Below are 24756 nucleotides of genomic sequence, written 5' to 3'. Positions count from 1 at the left end.
ACAGCCCCACCTCTCTCAATAAGGGAATTTCACTCTTTTATTGGTCTGTCCCATTTGCCCAGATGATCCAGTTCAGCTGCTATGTTCCTTTCCACATTTTGTGAGCTCTCAATTGGTCATGAAACTTTAAAACATGAGGCTGAGAAAAAGAAAAATCTGTCTTTGCATGGCTGTTTTTGTGATGCTTGGAGACTCCTAAAGCCTGTGACCTTTCTTGGTCGGGTCTGAGGGTTGTGCTGTATCTTAACCCAAGTCTAGAGCTACTGACCCAGAATGTCTTGGGGTTAGAATTGGAGATGGGGTCTCAGGATCTGTGCTAACAAGTTTCAGAGGTGACTATAACGCCCAGTTAGGGTTAAAATTACTGTTAACAAGGAATGAGGAGGTTTTTCTACTTAGTTTTTATTTCTCAGCAAGATGATATTTTAAAACTGCAAACTACTGCAAACTGCAGCGGAATGGAAGATGAACAGAAAGGTGATGAGGCTAACGGAGAGCCTCAAGAAATCACCGAGGAAATGAGACAAGGGCATGGATGAAGCAGGGGTTATGGGTGGAGGTGAGGAGCTGGTTGGGAGAGGTCAACAGGAGATCCCATCAGAAGTGCCCGGTGCTCAGAGGGAGAGATGGAGTTGAGGATGACTCTGAGGTTTCCAGCTTGTTATGGGTCAAATTATATCCCCCAAACAGATATGTGGAAGTCCTAACTCCTAGTACCCAAGAATGCAACCTTATTTGATTATAGGGTCTCTGCCACTGCGATTAAGTTAAGAGAAGGTCACTGAGGGAAGGCCCTAAGCCAGGATGGCTGGGATTCTTATAAGGGGAGGGACACAACGGGAGGGCAGCCATGTATCCACAGGGGCAGAGAGTGGAGTGATGCGGCTGTAAGCCAAGGAATGTCAAGGATTGCTGGCAAGCACTGGAAGATAAAAAGAGCGAGGAAGGCTCCTTCCCTACAGGTTTCAGAGAGAGCATGGCCCTGCTGACACCCTCTTATGGATGTGAGACAATACATTTCTGTTATTTTAAGGCACGTCTTCATGGTACTTTGTTATGGCAGCCCTAGGGACCAAATACAGAGCTGTAAGGGCCTGCGCTGGTGTTGCCTCTCCGCACTGGGTCGTCAGTGAGGGCAAGCATTTCTCATAGGGATCACCTGTCTGTGAACGTTCTCCACAACATAGACATCTCTGCACCAGAAACAGAGCCCCATATTCGGTGTCCCTCTTTGTCATCTAGCGGCACAAACACAAGGTATTAATTCACTGAGGGTTTCAATTATCTGCTATATAAAAAGGCATAAACATAAAAGGTTTAAATTGTCTTTTATATAATAAGGCAGTTTCCAAAAATTCAATTAAGAATTTACATTCAGTTTTCCCATTCTTATGCTGACCATGTATAATTTTATTTTGAAAGCATTTTTGGTAATATTTTGAAGTGTTATCTTTCATCTAGTATCGTAAAAATTATTTAGAAAACCTATAGAAAATTTCATCTCTACAAGTAACATTTTTCAGATAGGAAATGATTGCAGCAAGGAACTGCCAAAGAGACAGCTGAAAAAAAAATTGGGTCATGCATTCATCCCATTCTAGAACAGAGGCTACCAAGCAGTTCACTGCTCATTTTTGTCCTCTTCTGGTAAACAAGCTGCGTTAACAAGTTACTTTTAAAAAGCATACTGATTTCCCCAGTGAATTGCATAGGAAAGAATCCAGCGTTCCCTCCAGAGGACTCAAATAGTTGTTTGTTCTCAGAGCTCAGGTGTGGTAAAATAGCCATGGGCTAAAAGCACAGGCTGGATATTAGCCAGCAGGCTAGAGCTTCCGCTCCGCTCCTGATTTCTCACGTTGGTGCACAACTCATAGCCTGCCTGATGTGGGCGGGGTGGGGGGGTGGTGCGGGAAGACTCGATTTTCAATTTCAATTTAATTACACAATCTATAGTGCCTAGTGGGAAGGATTTAGGGGCAAGATTAACGCTCAGCAGTGTTCCATTTTGCCTTTCTTTCTGATAAAAAATGCTGTATTGATTATCTAAAGTGGGTTTTCAAAAATGTTTTTCAAGAGCCAAACTATTTTGGTGGCATAGTGATTTGAAAAAGAAGGTAACTTTATTTCTTTACTTTTTGCCAGAGTTTATATAAACTAGAGGTATAAGATACCTTTTTGAATTGTATTGCCAGTATATCATTCTTGAGAATGGAGAGCATTTCTCTACTTGGGAGAAGAATGAATAGAAATTTCATTGTAGGATTAGAAATATAAGCAATGACTGAACGAGATAATGATCTGTTCTGAGAATGACTACATAATTAAAATATTAAGAATTTTCCCTCTTCAGTTAAAATCTAAAGAATTTCACTGTCTTATTGAGACTGAAAACCATTATAATTTTATCTGGCATCAGATTAATATTTAAGATTATGAGTAAATATGTGGCATTCTATTTTGGTGTCTACATATTTTGTTAGTTTTGCTAAATGTAAAAGAAGCAAAAACAGGAGATGAAAATCTACCCATCAGAAGTGACCTTAGTATATTTTTTGACCAACTGCTTTAGGTTGTTAATAAGGGAAACAGGTAGGTTGTTACATTTATAAGGAAAACAGGTCAAGTATTCCTATATGATTTAAATAAATAAAAATAGCAGCAGTAAACTTTACTGGCTAACTGTTGCTGAGCCTCACCAAACCACTTGAGTACATACAAATAATTTAAAATGCAATAATAAAGAAACTAAGGGCCTGTGCGGTGGCTCACGCCTGTAATCCCAGCACTTTGGGAGGCTGAGGCAGGCCGATCATGAGGTCAAGAGATCGAGACCATCCTGGCCAACATGGTGAAATCCGGTCTGTACTAAAAATACAAAAGTTAGCTGGGCGTGGTGGCACATGCCTGTAGTCCCAGCTACTTGGGAGGCTGAGGCAGGAGAATCGCTTGAACCTGGGAGGTGGAGGTTGCAGTGAGCCGAGATTGTGGCACTGCATTCCAGCCTGGTGACAGAGCGAGACTCCATCTAAAAAAAAAAAGAAAAAAAAAGAAAGAAAGAAACTATGTTCAAAAGGCAAATGAACTATTTGAAATGGCCAATTGATTTTGCTATTTCACAATGATGGCATTTTCAAGTATTAAGAGAGTTGCTACTAGAAGTCAACATGTACAATAGTATTCAAAAACAAAATGGCACCTGATTAAATTTTGGCTACTGAATTTGAAAAATAGTGTATTAGCCAAATGAGTTGACAATTTTGAAAGCTTGATGAGTTACAGGGCATCTGGCACAGATTGGGTGAAACTAGAACTTTATTGGGATGGACTGACAATAGGAACTAGAATTGGAATTTCTTTTGGAGTGCACTTAGAAGGTTGAAAAATGCACTTTTAATTGGTATAAACGTAGATTTACCACCCTTCTCTTTGGTAAGGGTGAGTTGTAATTTATGCCATTGAAAGGAAAAAAGAAAGAAGATACGGAAATTTGTACCTATGGGTGAAACCCAAGCATATTTTTCCACAGGTCAATGTCTGCATTCTCTGAGTCTAGTGGCACAGGCAGGGTTTGGAGAAACACGTAGCTAAGCTGGCCTGGGGAAAAAGTAGGTGGGGTAGGGCAAGATGTGCTTTGGGGGAAGGTCTCCCTTGGTTTGTTTGTGTGGCTGCAGGTCTCAAGCTCCTAAAACAGTTCTATAGAAGGACACCATCTACCTAGAAATACAAAAATAGATCAGTAAGAAGATGGGATAAGAAAACCGTGATGCAAACAGGAAGATGCTGGTCAACTATGAGTAGAAACAAAAGACCAGAATGGAAGATCAACTTGTGGTATATAGGGGGCCAGTTCTTAGCTGTTTGGGAGGCAGTGACTTTGAGCTGATTGAATGAAAACCTGAGAAAATCACGGACAGTAACCTTAGTTAAGGGAAAAGCAGATGGAAATATCTATTTGCTGCCATGATAGTATCAATGCAGAGGTCACAATCAGGTCAGAGAGATACTTGCAAGTTAGAACTGGCAGAGTCTCATTAGTCTACTGTTTCCTGTTTGGGTAGGATGTGGTAGGGAAGGACTTGGCTTGGCAGAAGACAAAGAAAGTGCATGATCATCTACATATGACCAAATATGTTTTTTCCCCCAGAACCAGTAACATATATATTGCTCATAACTAACAGCTAACATTACCCCCCGCCTTTTTTACATTTACACATGTTTAATTATTAACATTTGAAACAAAATTCTATATTAGAGTTTATGAGAAGTGAGAGAATACCTGGTTGGTGATATGTTCCTGGATTTTTTCTGTACTCACTGAAAAAGAAAGCAAAAAGAATTTTTACATTAAAGCATGAAAATGAATAAAATGTGGTACTGATCCTGCTCTGTTTACAGTAAACACTTCCAAGCGGTCATGGACTCCCTGAGCAAAGATTTCTATCACAATGTGGACTTTTACAACCACTTCAATAACTGGGGGAAAAAAGTTAAAACCTAAATAAACTGTGTTAGGCAAAGATAACAGAAAATGGAATGGAAATCCAATAAGGGTGATACCAGCAGAAGGTATTAAACTTTCGCAGAGAAATGATGAAGAGATGAAAAGGACCGAAGAGAAATTTGAACAACAGCCAGTCAAAACAAAGTTTTCCAAACAATAACAACCTATTGAAGTATAATACTAATACTAAGCTCAGAGAACCCTGAGAACCAGACAAGGAGATTTGAGGTGGCAGGGCAGAAGTGCTACTTCAAAAAACATTTCTTACATGGGGAGTGATAAAGGCCTTATTATACTTTGTTGTTATGGTATTGCCAGAGATTGAAGTACAAGCCAACAGTTCTATAAATTGTATCTTGATCAGGATGAAAAACATTCAGAGAAATATATGACAGGCAACCAAGGGGCATAAAAAATAAGAATTCTAATATAATATATTTCTCAGTCATTGTGAAAACAGCCTGAAAGTGATCAATGTTATGTATGTCTTAAATAGAGGAAAATAAAATCCTTAGTAGTAATAAATAAAAAACCATGAGAAAAGAAAAGAAAGAAGACATTTAGTGGCATCACAGTTATTACGTGTTTGTGAACACCTCAGTGTTCACGAACATTTTATTAAATGGGTCTCTTTTAAAAAAACAAACTTTAATTTTAATTGAAATAACTGTTGAGTCACATGTAGTTGTAAGGAATAATGCAGAGAGATTTCTTGTACTTTTTACCCAGTTCCCCTAATGGTAACATCTTGAAAAGCTATAGTACAACGTTACAACCAGGGTGTTAATATTGATACGGTCAAAGTAAAGAGTATTTCCTTACCACGAGTATCTCCCTTTTTGTCCACTATAGCTACATCACTTCCCCTCCACCTGCATGCTCTCCTTAAACCCTGGTAACCACTAGTCTGTTTTCCATTTCTGTCATTTTGTCATTTCAAGAATGTTATACAAATGAATCATAAAGCATAGAGCCTTTAAGGACTGGCTTTTTTCACTCGGCGTACTTCTCTGGAGATTCATCCAGGTTGCTGTGTGTGTCAACGTGGTGGGTTTCTTTTTATTTTTGATGTATTCTATGGTATGGATGTGCCAAAGTTTGTTTAGCCATTTACTCGTTGAAGGATATCTTGGTAGTTTCTAAGTTTTGACTATGATGAATAAAGCTGCTATAAACATTTGTGTACAGGTTATTATGTGAACATAAATCTTCATTTCTCTGAAATAAATGTCCAGAAGTGACATTGCTGGGTTTATATAATAGTTGTAGGTTTAATTGTTTGAGAAACTGCCAAACCGTTTTCAAAAAAAAGATGTCCCAATTGAAACTTACTGGTCAAGTAGTCAACCAATAATAAGCATACTTAAACATTTTGTTAAGTATTCAGTACCAAGCTAGATGTCATATGAGATACAGTAGAAGTGTAAGAAGTATAGGGGAAATTGAATGATGATGTTCAGAGTGGGCTATTTGATGGTGTCATTATTAGGAAATGTCTGATGCCTAGGGCCAGTCTTAGACTCGCCAGATAATAAGAATCAATTTTCTTCATTTTCGCAAGGGCAATGCTCAATCAGATACTCTTGATATGTTTTAGATTTCTTTTGTCAGTTTATATGCAGAGTGTTTAAAGAAGAGACAACATGGTTTGTGGGAAAAGCTTGGCCTTTTAAATTACAGCTCACTGGTGTTTAAATGTGGGCTCCCCAAAGAAGTGACGTTTGAGTCAAAGCCTGAAAGATGATAAAGGAGTTAACTTGACCAAGAAGAGGGGGAAGAACATTCAGGTAGAAGGAAGAACATGACAAGGGCCATGTGATAGGAGGGAGCATAGTGGATTCAAGGATAGAAAGGAGGCCAGCATGGCAGGTGTGGAGAGGTGAGCAGGGCATAGTGTGAGGGAGACTACACAGGTAGGCAGGAAACCCTGCAAAGAATTCAGGTAGACCATTTTTGGGAAATGTAAGATCCTCTCAAGAGCAGTGGGAAATTGGCCATTAAGGGGATTCAGACCAGTGCATGGGTAGTGACATCAGAATAGCATGCACAGCCTATGTCCTGAATGGTATTGCCTAGGTTTTCTTCTAGGGTTTATGGTTTTAGATCTTATGCTTAAGTCTTTAATCCATCTTGATTTAATATAGGTATAAGGTGTAAGGAAGGGGTCCAGTTTCTGTTTTCTGCATACGGCTAGCCAGTTTTCCCAACACTATTAATTAAACAGGGAATCCTTTCCCCATTGCTTGTTTTTGTCAGGTTTGTCAAAGATCAGATGGTTGTAGATGTGTGGTGTTATTTCTGAGGACTCTGTTCTGTTCCATTGGTCTATATATCTGTTTTGGTACCAGTACCATCCTGTTTTGGTTACTGTAGCCTTGTAGTACAGTTGGAAGTCAGGTAGCATGATGTCTCCAGCTTTGTTCTTTTTGCTTAGGACTGTCTTGGCTATACGGGCTCTTTTTTGGTTCCATATGAAATTTAAAGTAGTTTTTTTCTAATTCTGTAAAGAAAGTCAATGGTAGTTTGATGGGGATAGCATTGAATCTATAAATTACTTTGGGCAGCATGGCCATTTTCATGATACTGATTCTTCCTATCAATGGGCATGGAATGTTTTTCCGTTTGTTCATGTCCTCTCATATTTCCTTGAGCAGTGGTTTGTAGTTCTCCTTGAAGAGGTCCTTCACATCCCTTGTAAGTTGTATGCCTAGGTATTTTATTTTCTTTGTAGCAGTTGTGAATGGGAGTTCACTCATGATTTGGCTCTCTGTTTGTCTATTATTGGTGTATAGGGATGCTTGTAAATTCATGACTAAAACACCGAAAGCAATGGCAACAAAAGCCAAAATTGAAAAATGGGATCTAATTAAACTAAAGAGCTTCTGCACAGCAAAAGAAACTATCACCAGAGTGAACTACAGAATAGGAGAAAATGTTTGCCATATATCCATCTGACAAAGGGCTAATATCTAGAATCTACAAAGCACTTAAACAAATTTATGAGAAAAAAAATCCCATCAAAAAGCGGGCAAAGGATATGAACAGACACTTCTTGAAGACATTTACACAGCCAACAAACATATGAAAAAAGCTCATCATCACTGGTCACTAGAGAAATGCAAATCAAAACCACAGTGAGATACCATCTCACGCCAGTTAGAATGGCACTCATTAAAAAGTCAGGAAACAACAGATGCTGGTGAGGATGTGGAGAAATAGAAATGCTTTTACCCTGTTGATGGGAGTGTAAATTAGTTCAACCATTGTGGAAGACAGTGTGGCAACTCCTCAAAGACCTAGAACCAGAAATACCATTTAAGTCAGCAATACCATTACTGGATATATACCCAAAGGATTATAAATCATTCTACTATAAAGACACATGCACATGTATGTTTATTGCAGCACTGTTCACAGTAGCAAAGACTTGGAACCAACCTGAATGCCCATCAATGATAGACTGGATAAAGAAAATGTGGCACATATACACCATGGAATACTATGCAGTCATAAAAAAGGATGAGTTCATGTCTTTTGCAGGGACATGGATGAAGCTGGAAACCATCACTCTCAGCAAACTAACACAGGAACAGAAAACCAAACACCACATGTTCTCACTCATAAGTGGGAGTTGAACAATGAGAACACATGGGCACAGGGAGGGGAATATCACACACTGAGGCCTGTCAGGGAGTGGGGGAATAGGGGAGGGAGAGCATTAGGAGAAATATCTAATGTAGATGATGGGTTGATGGGTGCAGCAAACCACCATGACATGTGTATATGTAACAAACCTGCATGTTCTGCACATGTATCTCAGAACTTAAACTTAAAAAAATATGTATCATGTACAGATTTGCATTTTTAAAAGACCACTCAACTCTGGTTGGCAACTGAAACATCAACTCCTTAGGGTGTCAGGGGTGGCAGCAGCACTACAAAACCTTAGTTTTGTTTCCTTTGGGACCAAGGGAAAGCTGCAGAAATTGAAGAGACAAATAAGAGCCGAACAGTAAAATATTCACATCCTAATGATGCAGCAGCCTACTGAACTCTAGAAAATGGACTAAATGACAGCCTGTATCTAACAGCAGCTCTGACAATTACTAGGTGTTTGAACTGGGGCCAGTTACTTTAATGCTCTGACTTGTTTGCCTATATATAGCAAAGGGTTAACAATATCCACCCACTCTCAGATTTATGAGGATTGAATGAAACAAGAATGAATTTTGCAGGTAAAGGATAAAAGAGGGGCACTCCAGTTAGTTGGGGCAGAACGAGTAAAGAAATCTCAGAGGCAGGCAAGAGTAGGGTGTGTGTGGGTGAATTGTGAGAAGTTCTGAGTGGCTTATGTAATACATGCATACACTTTAGCAGGTGCGGAGATGGAATGTGGGAAGAGGGAAGGAGGACAGCCTTCGGAGGTTGTGATTTGGGATGATATTGGAGGCTTTGCAGGCAGAAGGAGGCCAGCAAAAGTCTTTCAGATGAGGATGAGGTGGCCAAAGCAGTTCTTGAGAAAGATGAGTTGAGTGGTGGTATGGAGATGGGTTTAAGGGGTAGTAGAGGCGGGTGGTGAAGACAGCAATGAGCATGTGCTGTGTCCAGATAGGAGGGGTGAGGGCTTGAGCCCAGGCAGTGAGAATGGGAAGGGAGGGACGCCAGGAGCAGGTGGCATTTCTGAGGTAGGTTCTGGAGATTGATTGAATGTGGGAAAAACATGAGCTGGAAGCAAGGGCTACCCTTAGGTTTTTATTAGGGAATCTGTCAGATGATAGCATGATTAAAGATACAATGAGAACACAGCAAGACCTCATCTCTAATTTTTTTAAATTAGCTGGGTGTGGTTGCATGTGCCTGTAGTCCCAGCTACTCAAGAGACTGAGGTGGGAGGAATGCTTGAGCCCTCGAGTTCAAGACCAGTCTTGGAAACATAGCGAGACCCTGTCTGAAAAATAAATAAATAAATAAGATGCAATGGGAGAAGGAAAAAAAATGAAGAAGTTAGTAAGTGAGGCTTGTGCCTGTAATAAAGAGGAAGATATCTGTAGGTTACAGAAGCTGACATGACAATTATGGCAGATCGAATTATGGTCCCCAACATGTCCACATCCTGATCAGCCTGTGAATACGGGATCTTTCAGGACAAAGGGACTTTGCAGACGTAGTTCAGTTAAGGATCTGGCGATGGGAAGCTTATCTGGACACATCCAGTGTAACCATAAGAATCCTTATAATAAAGGGGCGGGAGAGTTTACAGCAGAGAGAAGGCAAGGTAGCAGTAGCAGCAGGGGTTAGAGTGACGCCATTGCTGAAGGGGGCTATGAGCCAAGGTCTGTGGGCAACCTCCGGAAGCTGGAAAAGGGAAGAACATGGATGACTCCTAGAGCACTGCAAAGGAACACAGCCTTGCTGACACCCTGATTTTAGTCTGGTGAGGCCCATCTGAACTCTGGCCTTTAGAATTGTAAGTTGCACACATTTGTATTGTTTTAAGCCACAAAGCTTTTGGTAATTTGTTACAGCAGCAAAAGGAAATGAATTCAGACAAGTTCTCATGCTTTTTCTCAGCTGTTCCTCAAGGGACAGGGAGGAAGCACACTCTGCTGAGGAATTGCTGTGTCCTGGGCCTAGGCGACATGCCCCACAGACATTATTACGTCCTTGGAACTACCCTGAAAAGTAGAGACTATTCCTTCTATGTTTTTAAAGATTATGTGACCAGGGCTCAAATACATGCAGAAACTTGTCCAAATTTTCATGGTCTATGGGTGAAAGGACGGCCAGCATTCTAAGGAACAACGTAGCTACTCTTACAACATAGAAAAGCAAACTTTCATTATGCAAAAAAAGACACATGAACACGCAGGTTTACAGCAGCACAATTCGCAATTGCAAAAATGTAGAACCTAAATGCCCATCAACCAATAAGTGGATAAAGAAAGTGTGGTATATATACACCGTGGAATACTACTCAGCCATAACATGGAATGAAACAATGGCATTGGCGACAACTTGGATGGAGCTAGAGGCCATTATCCTAAGTGACATAACTCAAGAATGGAAAACCAAATATCACATGTTCTCATTTATAAGTGGGAGCTAAGCTATGAGGACTCAAAGGTGTAAGAATGATGTAATGGACTTTAGGGACTCAGGGGGAAGAGTTGAAGAGGGGTGAGGGATTAAAGACTACAATGGGGTAGCTTGTACACTGCTTAGGTGATGAGTACACCAAAATCTCAGAATTACCACTAAAGAACTTATCTATGTTACCAAGAACCACCTGTTCTGCAAAAATTATTGAAACAAAATTTTTTTTTAAAGCTGACTTTCAGGATAAAACTAGTCTTTTTTGTCTCATATTTGGGTCTTGTCCCTCCAGCTTTTGGTTAGAGGATTAGAAGGGGAAAAAATAAAAACATTTGACAAGGTTGTCTGACTGGCAGATAAAGTGGAGAATTCTCCCAGATTTCTTAAATTTTAATCTCATTATGTCTTCACAAAACAAAGCAGAATAAACTGCAGAGGGAGGTTGTGGACATTGTTGGCTCATCTTATGATGAAGCTGGTGTTGAGACACTTCTGTCGCATTCATGAGCTTCAGCAATAAAATTTGTAGAAACAGCCCCGACCCACCATCATCAACATGGGTGGGGAAGGACCTATTTCTCTAAGATTTATAATTCCAGGACAACTGCCTCAAATTCTCCAAACTCTGCAGTAAGACTAATTCTTCTCATTGTAAGTTGTTTGATTAATCACCACGAACTGACTAAAACTCTAGGGAAAGTTCTTTTGCTGCCTAAACAGTTTAAAGCAGCGGTTCTGAACCTCTTTCAGGTAACAGGCTCCTTTGAGAAACTAAGAGCAGCTATGATTCTGCATTTCAGAAAAATGCCAACACACAGAAAAAATGGAAAAAGGCACGAGGCTAATAGACCTTCTGTAGCCATGCATAGATCTGCAAGAACCTATCTGTAGCTCAAAGTCTTTTTATCTTTTCTTTTTTTTTTTTTTGGTCAAAGGGATTTGGAAAATACTTCTTTTCTAGGTATCTCAGTAGGAACTTTACTCTCTCAAACCATAAATTTGTAGTGCCTTACATAAGAAATTACAATTAAATCAACATAAATCTTTTGTTTTAATAAATGAAGCATATTCATGGCTTAGATTTTAAAATCACATTTATAGATGAGGGAAATTTCTAGGCCCAAACAGTAACAGTGAAGCTACTACTGCTGGAAGGAATGATGTGCCACGTGTGTCTTAAACCTCAAGAGCAGAGACTTCAGGGCAGAGAACACCACATGCACCACCTCCAGACTAGGTTGCTGGGAGCCAGAGGATGAGCAGGACACTTGGTGAAGTGTATGCAGCCACCATCTGCTCCCATCACCTAACGCTGCAGAGCCAACTGGAGCTGTGCTACTTTGAGATAAACTAGAGGTGGGTTCCTGATCATATTACATGAGACTCTCTCCCATTGTTAGTAATTAGGCAAGGACATTAGTGACAGAGGGGCATCCACTAATAAAGACAGAGCAATACTGGAACAGCAAAGAGGAAGCCACTTAGACATTCTTGTTTCTTCAAATATCAGAAGCTTCCACATCGTAGCAGTGGAATTGGGAGGTGAAGTCATAGCAGGAGAGCTAGGGATGGACTTCACCTCCCAAAAGCTTAGTCCACAAACTTCCTCTTGGCATTTGCACCAAACAAGGCTCCCTGGACTTCTGGCATCATCTGCTGGCCTGAGATCCAGTCAGCTTTCCAGGGTGTTGGAAACCTTTACTTTACAATCCCCATTGTGGATCTCAACTTATGTCCTCAGGCAGGTAGGACTCTTGAGCAATTGGGACATCAACAATTTTTTATGGTGGGGATTTTGTACATAGAGACTGCCTTTGCACCATAGCTTTTACTTCCTGCAATGAACAGTCATTTGGGGCTCTGACAATCGGTATAAACCCTGGAGGACCAGTCCATCCAGCAGCACTTCATACCTGGGTGTATCTTTTACCACCTTGTGAAAGTTTATTTTGAACCATAGGCTCTAATGTGTGAAATAATTTCTTGGATGTAGGCTTCTCTGGGTAAGTTACTAGTCCCTCAAAGCTACAGACTCATTAGATGTATAGTAATTTTCTCTAACTTAAAGAACTAAAAATGTAAGTTTAATATCTTATAGTATAGTGTATTCATTCCAAAAAATATAATACCTTCACTGTGTCAGATACCTCCTAAGTGCTGGGCATGCAAAGATGATACAGCAGGGTGCTTGCCCTCAAAGAGGTCAGGGTCAGGTGGCAGAGAGAGATAAGTGAAGATAAACTGTAGTGCCTCCTGAGAAGTGTTTTCATAGAGTTCTGGAAAACAAGCTGTGGGCACACAGAGGGGAACAACTAATATGATTGGTTTTGGGGAGCGAGTAGGTTTCCAAGAGGTATGCTGCCATTAATCACTGCTATACTCCCTTTTAACTCATGCAGAAATATGTCATGAACAACCAGGGACCGTGATTGTAATTTATTTATTATTAGCCTTTTACCTCATGGAGTTCAAGAATATCTCTTGGATATGGATATCTAAGTATCCATATTGTACTATCTATTGGATATCTCTTTTGCATGTTTGAGCAAATTCTAGAGATACGGTGAGTTTAAGAACTTAAAAGTAAGTTCAGAGATAGGACCTGTCTTGGTAACAGGAATCAGAATAATTAGAAGGTGGAATTTGAATTAGGTCTTCAAAAATGGATAGAAGTTGTGAAGAATAATGGCGATGACTACCCTAACTAGGGGAGAGGGTTTAGAGGGAAACAGCATTGCCCAGGCAGGTCTGGGTCAATTGCTTTATGTTTAAAGCAATAGACAATTTGGGGGGGGCAATTATCATTTTTTTCAGCAGAGGTGGGTTATAAAGGAAGATTAAACTGGTAAATAAATTGCTCAGAGTAGGGGGAGAAATTGGAGAATATCTAGGAGGCATTGGTGGGGTGCATAAACTAAGTGATGGTTTGGGGCCTAGACTAGGGAGGTAGAAATGAGAAGGAAGATGAAGAAAATCAAAGACAGTCTGTTGAAGTAATGTTTGAGAGAAATTGGTAACAAATGAATACAGGGAATAAAGATTAGAAAGAGTTGTACCTGACTTTATTTATTCCAACAAATACTGTTTGATCAGCTGCTAGGTGTCATATATGGATGGGTACTAAGTTCTGGAGACTCAACTGTGAACAAGACCATTGCTCCCAATTAGCCTGCTCCTTTCTCTCAAAGAACTGGTTGGCTCTGTTCCCCACTTTCTGTGACATTGTCTCGTCCTGTACTATAACCTACATTTAGCATGACCCCTTCTGTAGGGGTGCTTGAACTGTTTTGAAGGTGCCACATGTGAAGTCTTGAAATTGGGCAAGGAAAAGAAGATGAGATTATGAATGTATTCCTGTTTCCTGGAGTGCAAATATGCCCATTATATATCTGCACATGTAGAGTAATTTCATATTCCAGAACTGTGGTGATGTGGAGTATCACACCCCCGCTTTTTCCCCATCAAAGAGTATTTTAAGAAGGAACCTGAGAATTTGGGAAAGAGGGCCAGTATGATGATCTGAAACAGGGCAGATTTGGTCATTCAGCAAACTGGGGCCCTGTCCTTACCTCTCAAAGAAGCACAGAGAGGTAGCCATTGCTTATGAAAAGGCACAGGACCAGGAAATAGCTCAAGGGGCCAATGACAGGGTGGGGAACAGGGACTCAAAGAAGTTCATGGGTAGCAGGACAGTGTCTCAGAATCTTCAGAATATATCTACAATGCATGCTGTCTAACCACAGCTCCCAATTTGTTGAGCTCATCAATATCTCTCCCCCGGATTATGATGTTAGCTTTCTGGGGTCTCCCAGTTGCCACTCTGGCTCTCTCCAAGTTCCTTTCTACATCTTGTAGGCCTTGCACCATCTGTTTCTTGCTCACCACCTCTGCAACCTCACCTTGCTGTCTGTTTCCCTTCCTTTCTACCCTCCATCTACTCTGGTCTTATGTTCATTTCTGGTCCTTTTTGGCCTCTGGTCTTTTGCACATGCTGTTGTCTTGTTTCTCCAATTTTGCAGGTCTGACTCTTTCATGTTTTTCAAGTCTCGCTTTAATATTAAGATCTCAGGAGTTCTTCCCTGGTCACCCCATCTCTTCTTGTGATTCTTGATCTCAGCCTATTATTTGTTTCTTTCCATAGAACTTACCACTACTTGCAATTATTTTATTTGTAGGTCTGGTTACTTTTTTGATTGTTTTCTATTCTATAATGTACGCTCCTTGAGGCCAGGGACTACATTCATTTTGTTTATTGTATCCTAAGGACGCAGCTCAGTGATACTGAGACCACTATCAATGATTCCATAAATATATGCATTGAACACGTAGAGTGTTCAATATATATATTGATCTCAGTGTGTGAAGCCTTGCACTACCTCCAACATATTGAGGGCAGCTGCTCCTGGCCCTGTTTTGCTCATGAAAGAAAAGGTGCATGGGTTAAAAATCATTAGATGGATGATATTAGGGCCTGAGTTTGGCTGCTGATGAATTCTGGACCATATCAAATGCTTTGTTTGCAATAGCAGCCCTTTTTATATTCATTCCCAGTTGATTTTCCAATATGTTTAAGCATCTCAATAACAGGAATTATACCAAAATTCTGGGTTTTTTTGTAAATTTTACACATCTATACCATCATAGTTCTGTATTAGGAATATAGTGTACTCCAAATTATGGGAACTGAAGTGAAAGACTGAGAGTTAATTCTAGATAACTTATATGATTATGATTTGCAATTTTCCTGATAATTAACCACAATATAGTTGTCCTTTTAGTTTGAATTTACCCAAATTTCTACCATTTTTCCACTAAACTATTTACTAAAATTGTTTGGGCACAGCTATGGTAAATATACGCACTTTCTTTTAATTGCTTTGTGCAGTGTGTGTAGCAAGGAAGCCTTGGGTAGGCTGGACAGCACAAGTGCAGGCTGAACTTGAGAGCCCAGGCACGGGAGAAGAACCCAAGACACAAAGTTGGGGTGTGTTTGGGGATGACAAGGCAGGCTAGATACAAGTTTCCTTGGCAAAAGGTCAGAGGGAGTCCAGCATTCATGACATCTGTCCAAATAAGGAAGAGGCAGGTGACTACTGGTGGTAAGGAACACATCCATGCTTTGGAGGGGCTTGGGTACCACGTCGTGTACAACTTAGGCAAGAAGGCAGGAGCTCAGCTGCTGGGGGACTGAAGGATAAAGCAAGGACTGATTCAGGAGGTAACAGGGCAGTCTTCCAGTGACTGATGTCAGGCAGTCAGTTGAGGATCAGGGGGACTCAGGAGCGACATAGTTCATTTCTGTGAGTTATAGCCATTTAAACATAAGAAAACAATTACCTCTTCCCTTGAGCTAGTAAAATTCCAATAAATTAAAATATATAATTATAGGGCCAGGTGCAGTGGCTCACGCCTGTAATCCCAGAACTTTGGGAGGCTGAGGTGGGTGGATCACGAGGTCAGGAGTTCAAGACCAGCCTGGTCAACATGGTGAAACCCTGTCTGTACCCAAAATACAAAAATTAGCTGGGTGTGGTGGTACGTGGCTGTAGTCCCAGCTACTTGGGAGGCTGAGGCAGGATAATTGCTTGAACCCAGGAGGCAGAGGTTGCAGTGAGCTGAGATCACACCACTGCACTCCAGCCTGGGCAACAGAGTGAGACTCTGTCTCAAAAAAAGAAAGAATCTATATATGTATTTATATATATATATATATAATTATATTATTTTTGTGGTCCTAGTGGTTATGATTGCTGCTATTGATAATGTTTGTCTTTTGCTAATGGATCACCTTAGCCTGGCAGAGATGAAAATGTTCTCTAGCCTATGCAAGAAAAGAGGAGGGAATCCCACTTAACGAAAACCTAAGTCATTCTCAAATTTATTCAAATCATACTTGAAAAGGCGGAATGAAATTTAGGGGGATACATTTTAACTGTATAAGCCTTTGCTAATAAAAGATTAAGAAGTATGTGGCTTAGCATCTTTTAATTATTTTTTTCTAGCAACTTGAATATACAATGTTTGAAATCTCTGGTTGGATCAACATTATTTTGCTCAGAGGTTTGTGGACTTTGCATACTGATTCTTTCCTGTTTCCAAGTACATTTGCTTTTAGGCTATTTTTATTCACTTTAAAGGAATTTTAATAACTTTCTGTTGACAGCATGGACAGCTGGTCTTGAGAATTAAAGAAAATTCACTTGCTGACTGAGGAAGGAAGTGACATCAATGAGCTTCTAAAGTCAGCCCAGGGGGGGAAATTGGCTGGTGAGAGAGTAGCCTTTCATTGCACTGTATTTATCGAGCGATGCCTTGAGATGCAAATTGCTGTATCAATCAAACCTGTGGTGCCTACCTCCAACCAACCCAGTGCAAACTGAAGGAACAATGCCCTGAAACACTGAGAATAAAAAGGATGAGGGGTGCAGGAGCCCAGAGGCTAAGTGAATTACGGAGCTCAGAACGCTCTCTCACCAAGCCTATACTTCATTCTCTGCCAAGCCTCAGTTTCTTTGTCTAGAAAATGAGTTTGATGGAAACTGTTGGTTGAAGTCAGTCTGTTTCTTTGACAGATGGCTAAGAAGACCAGGTAGTAATACAGAGAGTGTAGACATGCTATCTCAGTACGTTTGTCCCAAAGAGAGCTATCAATTGCTTTTTATCCCCTACTGAGAGCTATTTAGAAATAGGAATTCTTAGCTGTCATACATAGCTACTACCTTGATCCCTTATTTTAAAAATCTGTATTCATCATTTATAACTATACTGCAAAAAAAGCCAAGTATCAGATCTGGACTTTAATAATGACAATAGCCATCACAATCATCCTTGTCATAATGATAAATTACAATTTTCACCACCATCAGAGAATCTTCTTCTGGAGTTGCAGTTACCTATTTTTCAAAGATAGATGTGGTGTGAGTAGATTGTAGGTGTATGTGTGGGTTATGTCAGGTGAACAGACAGGTATGTATGCATATACTCACACCTGTGCAAAAGAAAGGCAGAAGAGTGCCTAGGGACATTTTCCGTTTATGAGATGAAAAATTAAATTCTACTTCTCTCTCTCTCTCTCTTTCTTTCTTTCAGATGGAGTCACTCTCTGTTGCCCAGGCTGGAGTGCAGTGGCATGATCTTGGCTCACTGCAACCTCTGCCTCCCGGGTTGAAGTGATTCTCCTGCCTCAGCCTCTCAAATAGCTGGGATTACAGGCATGCACCACCATGCCTGGCTAATTTTGTATTTTTAGTAGGGATGGGGTTTCTCCATGTTGGTCAGGCTGGTCTTGAACTCCTATCCTCAGGTGATCCCCCAACCTCAGCCTCCCAAAGTGCTGGGATTATAGGTGTGAGCCACTGCGCCTGACTCTCAGACTTTTCTAGTCTTGACTTTGCCTGGCTATATGATATTTGGCAAATTACTTCACCTCTCTGGCTTTTGTTTTGTCTTTATTGCATAACAACAGGGATATAAATACTAAATTTGCTTATAGTTGATTACATTCTTTGACTTTTAAAAGAATGAAGGGTAATGAAAATTCCCATAGGATTGGCACAAATAAAAAAAAGAAAGGAAGCCTAGGAAACACCATTGTGGACATCAGCTCTGGGAAGGAATTCATGACTAAGCCCTCAAAAGTAACAGCAACAAAAACAAAAATTGACAACTGGGACCTAATTAAACTAAAGAGTTTCTGCACAGCAAAAGAAACCATCAACAAAGCAAGCAGATGACCTACAGAACAGGAGAAAATATTTGCAAACTGTGCATCCAAAAAGGGTTAATATCCAGAATCTATAAAGAACTTAACTGAACAAGCAAAAACAAATAACCCCATTAAAAAATGGACAAAAGACGTGAACAGACACTTCTCAAAGGAAGCCGTCAGCAAACATATGAAAAAATGCTCAACATCACTAATTATCAGAGAAATGCAAATCAAAATAGCAATGAGATAGCATCTCATGCCAGTTAGAATGGCTATTACTAAAAGTCAAACTGTAACAGATGCTGGCGAGGCCATGGAGAAAAGGGAATGCTTATACTCTGCTGGTGGGAATGTAAATTAGTTCAGCCACTGTGGAAAGCAGTTTGAAGATTTCTCAAAAATCTTAAAAAAGAACTTCCATTCAACCCAGCAATCCCATCACAGGGTATATATCCAAAAGGAAAGGAATTGTTCTATGAAAAAGACATGTGCACTCATATGTTCATTGCAGCACTATTCACAATAGCAAGACATGAAATCAACCTAGGTGCCCATCAACAGTGGATTGGATAAAGAAAATGTACATATAAACCATGGAATACTATGCAGCCATGAAAAAATGAAACCATGTCCTTTGTAGCAACATGGATGCAGCTAGAGGCCATTATCCTGAGCAAATTAATCCAGGAACATAAACCAAATTCTACATGTTCTCACTTATAAGTGGGAGCTAAACATTGGGTACACATGAACGTAAAGATGGAAACAATAGACACTGAAGGCCACTAGAGGGAGGAGGGTTGAAGGGGGAAAGAGTTGAAAAACTATTGGGTACTGTGCTCAGTACCTGGGTGATGGGATCAACCGTATCCCAAACCTCAGCATCACACAATATACCCAGGTAACAAATCTGCACATGTATCCCCTGAATCTAAAATAAAAGTTGAAATCATATTAAAAAAGAAAGGAAGGAGTCATGTTTGGTGTGGGAACCTGGGAAGATTTCATGGAAGAAATAGCATTTGATCTGGGTAGGACATTAACAGAAGCAGATTAGGGGAACAGTATTTCACCTGGAAGGAAAAGCATGAGTAAAAGCACATCAGGGAATGAATGTCTAAGGAACAGTAAATAGTTGTGCTGAACTTAAAGGTAGTCTGTATACTGGCAAGTAATAAGAGACAAAGCAAAAATTGTATGATGGACCAGTATCATGGAGCACTCTAAATACTTAAAGAAATATTTTTTGACATACTATTTGTTGAGGGAGTCCTCGAATAATTTGAGCCAAAGATTGATCCAAATGGTACCCTAGGAAGATTAACCTTGAGGATGTGGGATCCTGGCAAGGAGATGGGAAAGTGTAGATGAATGTAGGGCACATTGTATGAGTAAAATGGACTCGAAGTTTTAGATGGGGGGTTAGTAGGATGGGGAGAAAAGGAATAAAAGAGGACCAAGATTTTAAGCTTGGTTACTTGGGAGAAGATGTTATTAATGCAAAGATAAAAATAAGGAAATAGGTTCAATTTAAAGAAGTAAATTTGGTGAGTAACAGAGGAGGTGGGATGATAAAGTCGGTTTAGCATTTATTTGGTTTAAAATACCAGTAAAACATCTATCCCGCAGGAGGCAGAAATAGAAATCAGGAAAATACCAGGCTGTCTTCTGCAGAGAGATGATGGGGAGAAGAGAGCGAAGAAGAGTCTCGAGTTGAAAGGAAATAAATATCAAGATTTGAAATTTTGAAAACGGTGTATTTTATTTATATTTGAATAATTCGATGTTACCTTAGATAATGGAAATTTTACGTCATCCATAGTGAATAGGAAGAGACCCCTTCCCTAAGCCACTACGAGGATTTATTTTCAGGAAGTAGATTTGACATTTGGTGTAAGAGCTTAAATTCTCACTGGTTGTGGAGTTAAAAGGCAATTGCAAGTTTTAGCAGAAGAAAATTAGGCTGATTTCCTTATTTATTAAACTGAGGCTAAGGAATGTTTAGAATTTATCTGAGAACAATGGAATTAATTACTTATGCCTAGCGTTCCATTATTGGAACGTTAAGCATATGGGAGTTATTTATATCCTACTGCTCAAGGTTATTGCCAAGGTCTGATTCAAAAAATTGCAACCTCTGGCATAAATGGGTTAAGGGCAGAGCTGAATCTGGAACACTGACTTTGGTAATGGTCAATAGTGGGACCAAGCAATCAGAATGTCTGGGTTTGAATCCCAGCTTCCCTACTCTCTGGGAAGCCTTGCGCAAGTCACAACCCCTCAGCTTCCACATTTGTAAAATAAGGCCCACAAACAAATGTATAGAGTTGTTTTTGATGATTCAACAAGTTCACATATGTAAAGGGCTTACCATGGCACCTGGCACCATTAATGACTCTAGGACCAGTTCTCTTTCCCTTGTATCACAGGATTACCCAAACAAGGAATAATAAAACCCAGTTGTTTAAAATCCAAACGAAAGCTAATTTTGAAGAATAAAAACAAGTTTCAAGGCAGTAATGTGTACTATTTTGAAATGACCAGGAAGTATGGAAGAGAACTAGAAGTAATAATACGTATTTTTAATGTCAAAAAATAAAAAAGTCACATTTAGATGATTAAAAAATAGTCAAGAACTTTAGCTTAGACAAATAAATGAAAACTAAAATGCTTGGAATCCTATTTTTACCTTAAGGCATATCTGCATAGACATTACTCCAGATTCTATTCTTGGTCTCTGTTTCCCAGACTGCCAACCTGCACAGGAGAAAGAATCCGGCTGCTTCCCCTGAGTGGAACAATCCAGCTGAGTTGGAGGCAGCAGGGAGTTGCATGGGGGAACTCGGGAGCCCAGGCCTCTCTAGTAAGGCAGCTCCAATTCTCATGCAAACACGCCTTAAGAAGAAAGGTATGGGTCTGCACGGTGGCTCACACCTGTATTCCCAGCATTTTGGGAGGCCAAGGTGGGTGGATCACTTGAAGTCAGAAGTTCAGGACCAGCCTGGTCAACACAGTGAAACCCTGTCTCTATTAAAAATACAAAAATTAGCTGGGTGTGGTGGTGGGTGCCTGTAATCCCAGCTACTTGGGAGGCTGAGGCAGGAGAATCACTTGAAGCCGGGAGGCGGAGGTTGCCGAGAGCCGAGATTGCACAATTGTACTCCAGCGTGGGTGATGAGAGAGACTCCTTCTCCGAAAAGGAAAGGAAAAGGAAAAGGAAAAGGAAAAGGAAAAGGAAAAGGAAAGGAAAGGAAAGGAGAAAAAGAAAAAGAAAGAAAGAAAGAAAAGAAAGAAAGAAGGAAAGAAGGAAAGGTAAAGAAAGAAAGGAGAAAAAGAAAAAAGAAAGAAAAGAAAGAAAGAAAAAGAAAGGTATGTAGAGTTTGCTGTTTTACCTTATATACATCTTAGGGTGGATTATTATACGGACTCTAATGTTTTAGCATTAAATTCATGTTCTTTCCTTTAGATCCATTATATTCTCAAAACTTACTGAGTTGTATTAATTCCTTACTAAGTTTTCAGATTCTATGTGCTCTCAGCTTCTAATTATCTCTAGTGACCATGCAAAACCTTAGTATGGAGCCAGGCAAACTCAAATCACACAGTCCATCAATGGTAGACAGAGGATCTCATGATCCCTTACAGTAGGCTCCATATACTTATTAGAACTCAGTTTCCCACAGTACCTTGCTTTTGCCTTTAGAAAGTAGTGAGAAGGTCTATTCTAGCCTGTTTTTTTTTCAAAATCAAATTGATGTTTGAGATGGAGTGCCGTTAAGATATTTCTTTTTCTAGAAGCACCCCCCTCCAAAAAAATTAAAACCTGACAAGTAAATGGAACACTTGGTTTTTTCTTCTCAGCTAACTTTTAGAGTACAAGGGACTACCGACAATAAATATGGATGTTTTTTGAATATTATTTTTTCCATACATCAACAATCAGCCACGGAAGGCCAGAACTAGCTGAAAGGATTGTTCATACACTGTGATTGTTAGTTTCCCAGCTCTTTCTACATGATATAAACATACCTCTAGAGAGTTTGTTTAGATAGTGTAGATGAAGGTTCTGTAGAGGGAAATATCAAAGGCTCTGCCTTTCTCAAAAGCCCTCTGTGTTTTTGGGTAACCCCGTGGCATGTGGTGGGCCTGTGGTTTAGGCAGCAGAGATCAAATGTAAACAGGCAGCTCTGAGGTGGCTCCATGTGGCACCCTTTTTCCAGTATCAATCCACAGATATTTTTCTGTACAATTCCAACAGCAGAGGGAGGCTTGTACATTAGATGCTTTTATATAATTTCCCTATAATTGGCATTTGGGGTACTTTTCCATTTGTTTGCTTGTTTCACATTTCAGAAGTCCTAAGTATAATTCTACTTCCCTTTAGGGGTGGAGGTAGGATGGCTTTGCAGGGGTGAAAGGGTTTCATAAAATCAGTTCTGTGGTGGGAATCTATCAATTTTTTAGCTTTTAAAAAAACACTCCAGAAAGGATAGAAATGGCAATATTGAATGTGATCTATGGTTATACCATTGAGAATTATCTTTAACTAAATTCTTATTTTACATCATTAGTATTATTTAGGGGAAAATCAGCTAATATTCATTGGAATCGAAGTTGACTCCTAGCTTCTTATTCATTGTAAAAAATAGTTTTTCTTTTGAAGCTATTATTTTACTTTGCAGGAAAATGTTGACCTTTCTGTTTCACAACGGTAACAGGATACTTTTATTTGTTTCCTTCTATTTGGAAAATATATACCTTTGTCACTTTTGATTGTTACTATAAAAGTAATAACTTTTATAAACAAGTAACCTAAACCCATAAAGTACTAAACTAATATATGAATTGTTATATGATTTTCTCTTTTAAAAATCTCTGATTATTATTCTTTTTCCTCCAAAGAAAAGAGAATATAAAACTTTAGAGTTTTATGTTATAGGCAAATCCTAATTTCACTAGAGTGCTATAATGAATGCTTACCTCACTGCAATTCTCTTTACATTTAAATATGCTCAAGTTTTTAAGAATTTAAGATGGCAATTTACCTCCTATCACTGTCTTGCTCAATCTGTCTTTCTCTTAACTAAGTTAGGTTAATACGTGTTTGGTAGTTTGAATCACCAGTCACTTTGATTAAATTCACTACCTTTAAAGAATCTTTTATTTCATCTGTCGGGAAATCTTTGCTATATAAAAAACTGGTCATAGTAGCATGATGCTGGCTCTTGGTTCAAATAACCAGCTACATAGTGCTCCCTCTAACAATACTGACCCTGGGAGGGTCCCTTTCAGAAAGCAGTCTAGGAGCACTACTTTTCATTTTCAATGACTACCTAAGGTTTTCCACACTTCAAGCAAAGTAGAACTTAGAAATCTATAAAAAGAATCTCGGTGTAGCAGTTGTGTCGAGACGATTTTCAGAAGAACCGAGGGTGGGAGACAGAAAACAAGCTAGAAGATCACTGCAGTGCTCTTGAGGAGAGGAGAAGAGGCCCGGAGAGAGGGCAACTAGTACTAGGGCGTAAAGGAGAGACCCATTCCAGAGATGTGCAGGAGGTAAAACTGGCTGCCTGATGGGTAAGTGAAAGGGAGAAATCAGGGCTACTAGCAGGTTGAAAGTGTGGTGTCTACCTGGATGGTGGTGCCATCCAAGAGGCAGTTTTGGAGGGTAAATTAACGAGTTCTATTTTGTTTATGATTTCAATACCTGCAAGACATCTAAGGATGGAAATGTTGGGTAAGCAGATGAAGACATGAAGCTCCAGGAAACTGTCTGTCCTGCAAATGTAGGTATGGAAGTTATCGGAGTACTGGTGTTCATGGCTATGGACAATGAATAATATTACTCAGAGAAGATAGATAAAGTTTGAAGAAATAGAACTGAAGTGTGATCAGAGGAAGAGGAGTTCAGAAAGACAAAAGAAAAGAATGTCTAGAAAGGAATAAGAAATGTAAAAAGGGCGTGGTGCCATGGTATCAAGGAAACCAAGAAGTAGGGAGAATCCACTATTACATTGCTGGTGGTAGAAGCACAACCCCTTGGGAGGAGAATTTTTCAATATTCAGTAGAATTACTTATGAGCAAATTTGTCCTTTGATTCAAGCCCTTTGACATCTATTTCCAGTTTACCCTGAAGATATACCTCCACAATATAAAAGCATACATGCACATGGTTATTCATTACAGAATTACAAGTAGTAACTAAAGACTAGAAACAACTCATTAGAAACAGCTACAGTACATTACTCTGTGGATGACTACAGTGTTCAGTTATTTAAAAAGAGTAAAGTAAATCTCACTGAGATAATGATAGGTTTATGTCTATACAGTTATATTTGCAAACAGAAACAGAGAGAACAAACTAGAGACTAATGAAAGTATTCATGGAGAAGGGTGTAGATGTGTAGAGTGGAGAAGATTGGTCTGGGAGTGAGACTTCTTTGAGGATACCTT

The 24756-nt window shown here is 39.7% G+C and overlaps 2 protein-coding genes and 1 long non-coding RNA gene across 6 annotated transcripts in view; 1 reads left to right on the top strand and 2 right to left on the bottom strand.

Annotated features, from left to right (window-relative positions):
* The window catches only part of CHST9 (carbohydrate sulfotransferase 9), a 284572-nt gene that overhangs the window by 32672 nt on the left and 227144 nt on the right, over positions 1-24756 (bottom strand). For 2 of the 3 annotated variants that reach the window (XM_050767139.1, XM_050767140.1), the window contains exon 5: positions 4277-4314. The exons of the other annotated variant lie outside the window; for it this stretch is intronic. In XM_050767139.1, the coding sequence (XP_050623096.1) occupies positions 4277-4314 (38 nt within the window). The remainder of the gene's footprint in view (positions 1-4276; positions 4315-24756) is intronic. 3 annotated transcript variants of the gene reach the window in all.
* KCTD1 (potassium channel tetramerization domain containing 1) overlaps positions 1-24756 on the bottom strand; it is a 622936-nt gene that overhangs the window by 491181 nt on the left and 106999 nt on the right. The window lies entirely within an intron of this gene.
* The window catches only part of LOC126940981 (uncharacterized), a 120332-nt gene that overhangs the window by 86606 nt on the left and 8970 nt on the right, over positions 1-24756 (top strand). The gene's annotated exons all lie outside the window — the stretch shown is intronic.

This window comes from Macaca thibetana, chromosome 18, assembly GCF_024542745.1.
Source record: "Macaca thibetana thibetana isolate TM-01 chromosome 18, ASM2454274v1, whole genome shotgun sequence".
Lineage (NCBI taxonomy): Eukaryota > Metazoa > Chordata > Mammalia > Primates > Cercopithecidae > Macaca > Macaca thibetana.
This window is presented reverse-complemented; position numbering and strand designations above follow the sequence as displayed.